Genomic DNA, 12266 nt, shown 5'->3' on the forward strand with positions numbered 1-12266 from the left:
TAGTGATGTTTTTTTATGTTGTAAGTTGTTGAAGTGTTAATTTTAAATGTGAAAATCATTTAAGTTAAGGTACTGAAATTGAACCCTCCAATTTTAATTCAATAAATTTAAAAAAGTTTAAAACATACAAATTGGATGGTCTAATTTATTTTTATTCAATATTTTTGTGAAACTCACTTCTCAACTCATGCCTCTATCATTTTCTCCTCTCAATGTCATAATAAAAAAAATTAATCTTAAATATCACATATCATAAATTAATAGTGATACATAAATTAACAGAAATACTAATTTAACTCATATTGATACCTTTCAAAAATTAAATTGGGACGTTGAATTATTCAGTTATCAAATTGACACAATCTTTTAAAGATTATTGTGAACAATACTTTTTTCATTGATAACAAATTTGAATTTTGAAACAACTTTTTCTAAGGACATTGTGAAAATATCAAAACCAAAGCTACAAAAAGTGCAACAATAAATATTGAGTGTGACAACTGATAACCACCCTTTATAAAACCGTTAAACTTTCGAATCTAAGTAAATTACTGTTTTAACCCACCCTTTGATTTATACAGATATATAGGTGCCCCTTTTCCTTGATTTGTGTCTCATGATTCAGTAGCGGCTTCTTAGGCTTCTCTGTTTCTTCAGAGGAAGCAATTGTTTTCTCCTCCCGGTAAAGATCATTATCTTGTTTTATTCTGCATTATATTCTATACAAAAAATTTCGAAAAACAAAATTTTTTAGTCAAAAATCGCTAAAATTTATTATTTTTTATTTTATTTAATGTATATTATAATAAATAAGTTTGGACGGATTTTTTTTCTAGTATTACCGAGAACAATTGATTGTTAATGTTCATGAAGTATGAATGCAAGTATCGTTTTAGGATATTTATCATGATGTGGAAGATATTAAAAGCATATCAAAACATATATTTATACAATATCACTTAAATTTGTTTTTTTTTTTTTTATCATCACGCGACTTCATAAGTGAGTATGAAGAAATTATGTCTTTGAATTATAACTCGTTGGCATATCACTTAAATTTGTTTCAACAATGTTTTTGTTAGGATATATTAAAATTTTATTTAAATAGTATAGACACATCATGTAATGATTTTATCTTGATTCAATTTGATATTACAGATCATTTTTTATTTCCACGCTATCATTAAATTATTTTCTTAATTATCATCAAAATAGGAACTTCTGTTTTGGTACATACTTAAATCATATTAGTCTCATTCTCTTGTCAATTTCTTATACTATATTATTTTTTTCAATTCTGCTACGTTACCAACAACATTTCTGCCAACTTCTACCAACTCTTATTTATAACTGTGTTTAATAGAAGTGTCTTTATGGATGTGTCTAATAAAAATGTCTTTTTTATGATTGTGTTTAATAGAATGTCTTTATAGATATATTTTTTGAATGTGTCTCTTTATATATGTATTTAAAATATAATAATTAATTATTATTGACAATAAGTTGGCAGATAATATGTTGGTACCCTACACTTTTTCTATTTTTTTACAATCATGCTACGTCACACTAAAAATAAGTTGCCAAATCAACCACTCCTATAAAATGAATTAAACAACACATATATTTATACAAAAATGTTTGTATATATAACATTTTTATTTCCTTATGGATGTTATTAGTTCTAATTTTGATTCATAATATAATATGTTTTGGTCGTAGATGCCAATTATAAACACCGGTCCCTCAGACAAAGAACCATTTGTTGAAGTTGATCCAACTGGAAGATATGGCAGATACAGTGAGACACTAGGAATAAGCGGTGCTTCCAAAATTGTGTACAGAGCATTTGATAAAGAAGAGGGAAGAGAAGTGGCTTGGAACCAAGTGAAGCTTGGGAACTTGAGTGATGATGATCCTTCCATGGTGGATAGGCTTTACTCTGAAGTCACATTGCTCAAAAGCATTTCCAATGAACATATCATTTCGCTTTTTGCCTTCTGGGAGGATGACATGAACAACACACTCAATTTCATCACTGAGGTATGTAGCAGTGGCAATCTGAGGGAATACAGGAGGAGGCACAAACATGTTTCCTTGAAGGCTCTCAAGAAATGGTCTAAGCAGATTCTTGAAGGTTTGAATTATTTGCATACTCATCATCCTTGCATCATCCATAGAGACCTCAACTGCAGTAATGTCTTTGTCAATGGAAATACTGGCCAGGTATGTTATTCAAAAACGCTAAAAATATTACTACTCACGTTTTGATTGACACTATTATCATGTCAATTCGCAAGTCTAATAAATAGTCTCTCTTTTAGATATTATTTTAATATTTTTACAAGAGATAGAAAATTGTAGTGTAAAAATTTTAATATTTTTGCTGTAATGTGTATGAATCAGGTTAAGATTGGTGACTTGGGGTTGGCAACAATTGTGGGGAGGAGCCACTCGGCGCATTCGGTTCTTGGGACGCCGGAATTCATGGCGCCGGAGTTATACGAGGAGAAGTACACGGAAACGGTGGACATATACTCATTTGGGATGTGTGTGTTAGAAATGGTGACAATAGAGATTCCATATAGTGAGTGTGACAATGTTGTGAAGGTGTACAAGAAAGTGTGTTCAGGTGTGAGGCCTCGGTCACTGAACAAGATTAAGGATGCACAAGTTAAGGCATTCATTGAGAGGTGCATTGCTAAGCCAAGGGCAAGACCTTCTGCTGCTCAGCTTCTCAAGGATCCTTTCTTTCATGACCTTAATTCTGAAGACTCAGATTTCAAAGTTCTTGTTATGGTGTGATCGACTACACAGTTTAGCAGTTAGTCTATTGTGTGTCTTATTTGAGTTTGGAATTCATATTCGCATGTTATTTTCAGGAAATACTTCTTAATTGCATTATCTTTTTTTTCTTTTCTTTTTTTGTTGTAGAAAATCACATGATAAAACTTATCTATATTTAGTTATACAATTAGAATGATGTTTGGCTAATATGGTAGTGCTACACTGTGATTTGAGTTTAAGAGATAATGTGTTTAGGACTTTAGGTGTTAACATTAGGTCTTCTTGGAAATATTATTTTTGAATAATAAAGAAAATAGAAAATAAAAGCGACTTAAGAGAAAATTAATAAAGATAACTGAAATGTAATTAGTTTCTAAAACTTTTTTTTTATTTCTAACCTAATTTCTTAATCTAAATAAAAATGCCCATTCTGGAGATTTATTGGCGATTATGAGTTTGACGTACTTAGTACCATTAACAGAAAAATTAGCGTTTAATTCATTCATCACTACAAATTAGCAAACAAAATTGATATGGTGGGCGAATAAAAAATTAATTTAAATTTAAAAAATTTTAGAGAATTTCCAAATGAGTTTTAATTCATTCATACAAAATTTTTATTTCATCACGAAAAATTTAAATAAGAGAAAAAATAGAGTAAGTTGAGAAACTTAAGCATATGTTGTGGAAAAAATGATTCTAAACAAATAAAACAGTTAAACAAATTCATGAAATTTCTAAATCAAATCAATTCTTTCTTCTCTATACATCAAATAAATCCTAATTTTGAGAAAGTTCCTCACACACCCCACCAAGGGGAACACTAACAACAAAATACTTGATCGCCAACACATAAATTAAAGGTATAACTATGAAAACATTATCAATATTATAACATTTGGCTAGTGTCTTAAAAAGGATAACTAGCACAGTACAATGGATATGATGACAGTATTTAGAATCAAATCTCAAGATTAATTCAAAAAGGTACACATTTCTTTTCTGGTTTCTAGCTATGTTTAGATGCTACCTTAAATAACTAAAACCAAACAAAATTGCACTGTGTGATTACCGCATAGAACTGATTCCAGGACAGACTTTTTATAGCAGGCAATCACTACAGCTCTTCCATTTCATTAAGTGTGAGTCAGTTTGATGCCAATGGTCATTCCTCATTTTTGGCTCTGTCGCTTACCGGTTTTGCGCTTGTTTTCTCTCAACGCGCGTCTCTTCTCCTCCCTGCAGGCATCACCAAAAGCTTAGGATTCCAGCGGAAGACAATCATATTACTAAAGTGTCGCATTCATATTCAAGATACAGCTATATTAGTAGGATTGATATGGAAGGAAGAGAGAAATCAAGCATGGAGAAAACTTTTAACCTTGAATTTGAAATTTCCTCCTTAGACGGAAATTTCCTTTTCTGCCTCTTTATCAGTCCAGATCCAGAAGTTACTTTCCCATTTTCTTTTATGCCGTTAATTGGTTTAGATGGAAACTTCCTTTTCTTTGTCTTTTTGGATTTAGATTCAGAAGATTCTTTGCCATTTTCTCTAACATCATCATTACTCGGCTTCTCATCCTCCACTTCTTCCTTCTCAAGCTTGGATTGTTCTTCCTCCTTTTCAGATGGTTCTGATGGTTTTGAACCTGGCTTTCTGCTGCTCATTTTTTTCAACTGCAAGATGCATATTTAGAGAAAATAAAAAACACACGACATAACAAAGCTCAAGGGAATAAATGCATGTCTGTATCTAATTTTTAATCTTAATTTAGCACAACAAATGGTTGGAAATGAAGTAAGGTGAGAAAAAGAATTGTACATTTTAACAACAGCAGCTCCACACTCCCATAGGTAAAGTTTAAAATTAAAGTACAAATATTATTTTAAAAATGTTCAACTCAATAAGTTCCATGGTCAACTGATTCTAGAAAAAACATAAACAAGCATTTAAGTATCAATCAAAATATTCACCAATCAAATTAAACAAGCATAAATAATCAACAATTTTTATTAATAGTAAGAACTCCACAATTTGTCAACATATTGTATAATGTGCCAAGGATATCATCAATCTATAAACTTTCTGCAATTTTGTAACACCAAAATGCCCGACAATTTTATGGCAGAAAGATTTGTACAAATACAATTTGTTGGATGTGTAAATGGACTTTAAAGCAATTTCTAAAGATAGCAACAACCTATATACCTTTGCAACAAAGAACCCATCCATATTGTGTACATGAGGATAGAACCGCCTTGTCTTTTCTAAAGAAGGGTGAAACCGTTGCTCCCTGAATCTTATGAATCTGATGGAAAGCAAAGGTCACAAAACACAATTTTTTATAGTCAAACCTACAGAGATAAGGAACATAATCATTACCCTGGGCGCCCAAAGTCAAGTCCACAGGGAACCAGCTTAACATCCCTCTTCTTGAGTGCATAGTCAATAACTGCTTCATTCTGAAGATTTACCAAGAGAACTTTCAGAAATATATAGAACAGGAAACACTAGCACAGAAAGTTACTATTTGCAAATGAAAAACTAACCTCGGCAACCATGATCGAACAAGTGGAATAAACAATGTATCCCCCAGATTTTGAATTAGCATCCACCATATCAATGGCAGCAAGAATGAGTTCCTAAAAAACAAAGGAATCTATTCAATAATGATTAAAAAAGTATAATATTACAATGTGTAGAATTACTTAATAGTGACCAAAAATGAAGAAATATTTGACGCTTTAAGTTTAATAGTGCCAGTCTATTTCATTTAATTTCAACTATTTCTATCCAAAAGACAAAAATCAACTTCAAAGTATAGGGGAGAAGTAATCATTCATAGTGATCACAGTTTGACACATGCACCATCTGAATCTTTCAATCCAAAATTAAGTAGAAAAGTGAAGAAAAAGGAAGACTGTTAAAAACATTAGTTATTGATGTAATGAGAATGTGGGATAGACCATTTCTCTCACACTATTCACAATTCATGAATCTCTGTAACAAAAAAATCTTTAGGGGGTATTTGTGTGTTCTGAATTTTGAGGTGTAATGTGAAGTCCATCTTAGGTTTAATTACTTTGTTAGTCCCTATAATTTCGTCAAATTTTCAATTAGCTCCCTATACTTTTTTTCTTTTCAATTGGGTCCCTGAACCATTTATTTATTTTTAATTAAATCCCTACCGAGACAAAAACATTTGATTTAACAGAATATTCCGTTCTGAAAAAGAAGATACCCTAATTTTTTTCTTAATCCTTAATTGTCTCTCCCCTTCTTTCTTCATAAAGACAAAATTAGCCTCCTTCTCACCGATCTCCCACTCAGACACAACTCGTTTCCTTCACTCCCTCCATTGTCACTTTGTGCACTGAACTCATCACCGAACCCAGCCACCATCCCACTTCAAACTCATTGCCAAACTCTTCTCCTCGGGTAGAGGGCGCTGTCGTCGCCCACGGAGACAAACTGTGGGTGCCGTCGTCACCTGCGGAAGGTCCTCGACCCTCTTCATCGTTCTTCTTTTAGAAAACCCTAAACCCACCCTCACCCATATTAGCATGCCATACATTGACTAATCAGTTTCATTCACTTTTGACTCTTATCGGCGCGCCTCAGATCTGTTGCGGACTTCTCCTTCCCTGCTGCTCGCGCTAGTTATTTTTTTGCCGGCGCTGCATCGCGGTTCTCTTCCTGCATCATTGATGTTCGTCCTCTCCTCGACGTCTCTCTCTGTTCAAGCTCTCTATCTCCAAGCTCACTCCTTCTCACCGCCGATAAACCTCCATCCCTCCACTGCTTCTTCAGTTTTATTTTTGTGAGCTAATTATTGTTTTTTCTTGATTGTTGATTCTTGTTTTTCTGAGTTAATTGTTTTTTGAGTTAATTTTTTGGATTGTTTATTGTTGTTAACATGGGTGGATTGTTGTTGTTTTTATTCTGAGTTAATTATTGTTGACAACTATAACTGAAGCAAAGCTTTAATTCATCAAGAGCACCTGTTACAAACAATCTCTCAGCAATTGCTATCTCAGTCACACTCTGATAAAACAATGAATAATTCATCGTTGAAAATTCTAGAAAATAAGGTTCACATTTTGGAAATAACAGAATTGGTTAGATCCTTGGTTAGATCTCTACTGAGTATGAGAGATTTAAAGTGTAAAGGATAGGTATAATAGTAAATTTATTCTTTCTTAATGTTTTTTAACGTTTGCTGTCAAGGGAGACCTAATTGAAAAATAAATAAATAGTTGAGGGACTCAATTGAAAAGATAAAAAGTATAGGGATCTAATTGAAAATTTGGTGAAACTACAAGGACTAACAGAATAATTAAACCTCCATTTTATTCTTCAAAACCTTCTTTTCATCCCTTTCCCTCTGAAAAAGAGGAAGACGAAGAAGGGGAAAGGGGTAAAGAAGAAAAGTTACCTTCTGCAGATGCGCGCATTTCTGTATGTCTTCCAAGCTTTTGGAGGTTTTAACCGATTCATCCTTGGATATAACCTGTCGGCAGAAAATATTCCAATTCCATTTCTAGTTTCTAGAGGAAAAAAGACAAGCACACGAAGAAATCACTTAAATAAATCCCCAGCTTCTTACCCCAGTTCCACTGCAAGGAGCATCCAATAATACTCTGTCAACAGCATTGACACCCAACACCTTTGGAAGCTGAAATAAACAATAGAAATGCAGAATAGATGTTAGCATGCATGGTTGAAATGATGATTATACATGAAATCATTCATTCTCCTCTTTGGAAGAGTTTGATCAAGACAGACATCTACGATAAAAGGAAAATGAACAGCAACAACTATAACAGAAAGTACGTATTGCTTTATATTGAACAAAACTCCATAGCCAATATACAATATTTTCCAAAATACTAAATTATGCATGCCATCACACAAGCCAGATGCAGTATAAAAAAAAAATGCAAAACCAAACAAGACAATTTAGTAGCAGTGAAGACATCAAACTTCAAAATCTTTTGGTAAGAAATTATAAACAATAATTGATTAGAGAGAAGATGCTAACCTCTCTTCCATCGTAATTGCAGACTACAGTGTTTGACACACCCATTCGGTGCAAGTTTGCAGTAAGTGACTTAAGCCGCGGTACCTTCATTTCATTTGCAAAAACAATTCCTGTAATAAAAAAAATATTATGACCAAAAAATAATTTGAAACCAGAAATTAGAGGATCTAACATAATACAAGCATGGTCAATTTTATTCAGTTATTCAAATTACTAGATAAAACAAACTAAGGGATACCAACTCAAAAACAACGGAAAGAGCATACATACATGCATAAACATTCAACAAATTAACACCTCATGATGTTTAGTGTCAACTTGTTAGGGAAGTTCATTATCGATGCAGTAAGTTCTCTAATGCTTAATGAGCCGGCAAATAGCAGCCTTAGTGGAGCATAAGCAACTCAACCACTTTAAATTTTCTAAAAATATATGGTTCCTCTTTCTTGGTCATTACTTAATATTGCAAATAGTCAGATCATCCCAACTAGGTTTAACACACATAGAGAAAATACCAATACATGAAGAAACAAGTTACTTGTTTAATGCCAAAAAAAAAATTACACAGCCCAAAATGCACAGGAATTAGAAAACTACAAAAAATATTCATGATTTTTAATAGACACCTGTATTCTTCATAAGAGCAGCGACATAAGTCGTTTTACCTCCAGGTGCAGCCCTGCATAGAGCATAAACTGGCTTCAGAATTATCACATAAGTATTGCAAGCAAAGTGGGTTATGCATTGCTATTGAAATCAAGAAGTGCTTATATTCAGGCTTTCAAGTATATCATTTTTCAAAAATCTATTTGAAAATACAATCATGCTACATGTTCACCACTAATCAGCCGCTGCATATAGAAACATGTATTTGGCATCTCATAAAAAAATATTATACTACTATAAACAAGCTCGATTATTCGTCTATTACAGATTTGATTATTGAACTTTGACAGGTTTGTTTTTCCTAGTAGCTGATTATTCAATTGGAAAAATGTGTAAATCAATATGTATAAATATAGCTATAGGTAAAGCACTCAATCTTGTAATTTAGCTATTAAAAGTGGCACATAGCAATTCTAAGGCATCCATAAGAATTTTCCTGGTCCTAGTTGCTCATTCTTAAGACAGAATATAGCAATAGGACCATAACAACAGATAAGTGTCATCTTCAATTCTTCATACTGAGAAATAACAACAATGAGGATCCAAAACAAAGTCAACAATTGAGGCAAAGATATATCATTGCAACACAGATATGCTTTCAATTGTACAGTTTAAAATTTAGAAATGTATGGCATTACCAAAATTTTTTTTGTTTCCTCCATTTTGTCTGACATAATGTAAATAGAGTGAAAATTTGAGCTAACATAAGTATTTCTGTACTTGGAGATAGATGTTCATCATGTGTATATTTGCACAACAATCACATCAATGCAATTTCCGCTTTGGAATTTTATGTTATAACAAATAAAGGTAAAACAATGAATATACAAATCGGAAATAAACCATGTCTTTCATTTCAGCTCTATTTGTCTAAGAACATGTGGTTGAAACATTTGCACAAGTTTCAGAATTAATGTAAGTTGTCAATATAGTACCCTACTAACATTTTTCATACAAAGATTTTATATAATGTGTACACCAATAATTATTACTTACGCCATATCAACAACCCTTTCCTTCTCTTGAGGAGCTAAGGCCATCACAGGTAGAAAAGAGCTTGCACTTTGAAGCTGCAAACAATTTAATAACTTGACCTAAGTATGCACATCATGCAATGGTAAATTAAACGCAAAAAGGGAAAATGGTAATAGGAAAACTACGCACCATGTAGAAACCAGCCATATACTCCGGAGTGGCACCAATTGGTACTTGAGAATCATACACAACAAGTCCAACCTGTCATAAATTTAGATTGTTACTTGTATTTTCTTCACCAAAAGAGGAGTACGAGAAACATTAAGTCATAAATTAAAACAAGAATTCATACCTTTGACCACTTGCTTAAAGGATCTAGATTTACTCCTCTATTTATTAAAACATCTGCCAAATCCCGTCTGCGCGTCTGATTGTACAGAGGAGCACAAAAAATACATAAACTCAATCAATAAGAAACATGGATAATTCAATAATAACATTTAAACATAGAACATTGGGAGTGAATATGTTACCTTCAAAGTGTTAGTCCTCAGACAAATGGGCCTGGGCTTTTCAAAGGCTTCAATTAGTTCCATAAGTTCAACAGCGGGAAACATCTGAGAAAAACAAAATTATAATTTCTCATGCTAACCCTTCACAAATGCAGCAGTATTGTCTAAGAATAATATAGAAATTCGTCCCAACCTCCACTAAAGCACCAATTAGAAACTCATTGTAGCCATAGTATGAACATATATCTTTCTTAAGCTGTTCAACATAATCCTTCCTCGTTGACCCTTCTTGCTTCAAGGCCTTAAAATTTGAAAGAACACGAACAACTAGGAAAACAAACATCCAACACAATCACAACACTAACCAAACAAGGTAGCGCATTGAATGAATCATGAAGACAGTCAAGCATAGTCCAATGGAAGTCAACTCACTCTCTTTAATCCTCCTCTGTAGATTGGAAAGATCAGGCGGACGTAGATTCTCCTCCTCAAGTTCCTAAAAGTACCAAAGAACTAAAATAACTACTTTGACCAGAACTACCACCAATTAATTTAGAAAGCTAAGCATAACTGCCAAGGGATCAATAAAATTTCAAATAATAATAATAAAGAAACCAACAAACCAACCTCTTGGGTTGGTAATCTAAACTCATCAGACTCCTCTTTGATGTTGAGTTGCATTTCAGCCTCGGCATCTTCTTCTTCCTTCTTCCTTTCCTCATCAATGATTCTTGACTTCTCTTCAATGTCATAGTCATCCGAGTCAACATCCAAACCCGAACCTGAATCAGAAGCGGAGTCTTTCTCTGCGTAACAAACAACAAACAAATAACAAACAACAAACCAAAAGGAAAAAAAAGTTTAAAAACAAGACATAAACAACAAAAAACGCAAACGCAAATAAACTAACACCTTCGGCTTCGTCATCAGATCCTTGGAGGAAATCATCAACTAAGGGATCATCACCATCACTATCGGAAGATAGCTCCGATTCAGAACCCGAATCAACGTCAAAGTCACCAGGTGCTTCATCTTTATTCTGTGGCTGCTGCAGAATCTCTTCTTCTTCATATTCGGATTCTGAAGCACTGGAATCATGCTTGGGGGTTAAAAGCTTGCTCTTCTTTTTCATGGCTTCTTTTGGTGGCTTTGCATTGCTCTGCTTCTTCGAAACTTTCTTCTTTGTTGCAGTTGCCGGAGCCATAATCTACGTATGCAGAGTGTATCAGAGATTCTGATTCGGAGGTTGAGAATGTTTTCTCTTCTTCGCCGATAAAAAAATTAAACTAGGCTAAGGTTTAGGGTTTAGCAGAAAGACAGAATGCAGTAGTTTGAAAAGACCTATGCATTAGGATATATCATCAGTAAAATTGAACATAGCAGCCTTAAATAAAATTAAAAGGCTAGCCTAATTTGATCAACCATCTGCAAAGTAACACAGTGATAGTAGAATTTCACTTATAGCAGAAGCAACATTAGCATTTAACGAACAGCGAGAATAAGAGGAGGGGGAAGCAGAGGCGGAGAGGTGGAGCATACCAGCGGAGTCGAGGAGGCAGCAGAGCAGAGGCGCTAAAAGGAGGCGTTGGAGCAGAAGCACAAGCAGAGCACTCAGAAGTTAGAGAACCGAGCCAGCAAAGAAGAACAAAGGGATGCAACGCTGAAGTGACGGCAGGCCGGAGAACAGGTCAAGAATGAGGGGTTTAGGGGTGACTGGTGAGGGTGTGCGTCGTTGCTAGTGGGAATGGGTAAGTGGACTCAACATGCTAGGGTTGTGTGTTTATTTGTTTTTACTTTATATACATCTATTTAATATATTAATCTATTTAAGTCAAATATTAGGGGGGTGTGGAAAATTTTAATTTCTGCGATTTTTGTTCTTTAGCAAATATGATAATTGGAAATAAAGAAGAAGCAAAAAGTAGGTTTATTTTCCGTCGAATCTGAGAATGATCAGTTACCTTACCTCCCATAGCTTGAGCTCTATGAAATTATCTAGATGCCATTTCAAAGAGTGGCGAAAGGATATTTAGGTGAAAATGGGGGTAAATTGATATTTTCTCTTTTTTAAAGGTTTTCAAGGGAAAAAAAGAAACTCGCTACATTTTTCCGGAATAGAATATGGTCAATAGGGAAAAAAATGTTGCTATTTGAATTTTTGATGCCTTTCCACAATTTATCATATTCTGTTCGGTTTCCACTTTCCAATGAGTTACGGGAGCATGGCAGGCGCAGATGAAGCCTTTCGTTTGTCTTCATCGGTTAGCTGTGTAAGGAGTAGAAGCTT

The 12266-nt window shown here is 33.8% G+C and overlaps 2 protein-coding genes across 3 annotated transcripts; one reads left to right on the forward strand and one right to left on the reverse strand.

Moving 5' to 3' along the window:
• Positions 1 to 611: 611 nt before the first annotated feature.
• LOC107616451 (putative serine/threonine-protein kinase WNK11) lies at positions 612 to 2893 on the forward strand. Its single transcript, XM_016318411.3, has 3 exons — positions 612 to 682; positions 1720 to 2223; positions 2404 to 2893. Exons 2-3 carry the CDS (start codon positions 1720 to 1722, stop codon positions 2800 to 2802), a joined length of 903 nt encoding a protein of 300 aa, XP_016173897.1. The 5' UTR covers positions 612 to 682; the 3' UTR covers positions 2803 to 2893.
• A 729-nt stretch (positions 2894 to 3622) lies between these two features.
• Positions 3623 to 12266, reverse strand: LOC107620978 (26S rRNA (cytosine-C(5))-methyltransferase NOP2B). Of its 2 annotated transcripts, none has more exons than XM_088500986.1 (18): positions 11519 to 12266; positions 10892 to 11186; positions 10607 to 10785; positions 10412 to 10475; positions 10173 to 10306; positions 10001 to 10084; positions 9820 to 9894; positions 9657 to 9728; positions 9489 to 9562; positions 8453 to 8505; positions 7827 to 7936; positions 7392 to 7460; positions 7221 to 7295; positions 5335 to 5427; positions 5168 to 5247; positions 4994 to 5093; positions 4166 to 4461; positions 3623 to 4023 (listed from the first exon to the last, which is right to left on the reverse strand). In XM_088500986.1, exons 2-18 carry the CDS (start codon positions 11181 to 11183, stop codon positions 3957 to 3959), a joined length of 1917 nt encoding a protein of 638 aa, XP_088357112.1. In that variant the 5' UTR covers positions 11184 to 11186; positions 11519 to 12266; the 3' UTR covers positions 3623 to 3956. The 2 variants fall into 2 exon arrangements, with proteins under 2 accessions (XP_088357112.1, XP_016178599.1); XM_016323113.3 differs by having other exon boundaries at positions 10892 to 11320; positions 11519 to 11878.

Source organism: Arachis ipaensis, chromosome B1, assembly GCF_059453495.1.
Source record: "Arachis ipaensis isolate K30076 ecotype BB chromosome B1, ASM5945349v1, whole genome shotgun sequence".
NCBI classification, from domain to species: domain Eukaryota; kingdom Viridiplantae; phylum Streptophyta; class Magnoliopsida; order Fabales; family Fabaceae; genus Arachis; species Arachis ipaensis.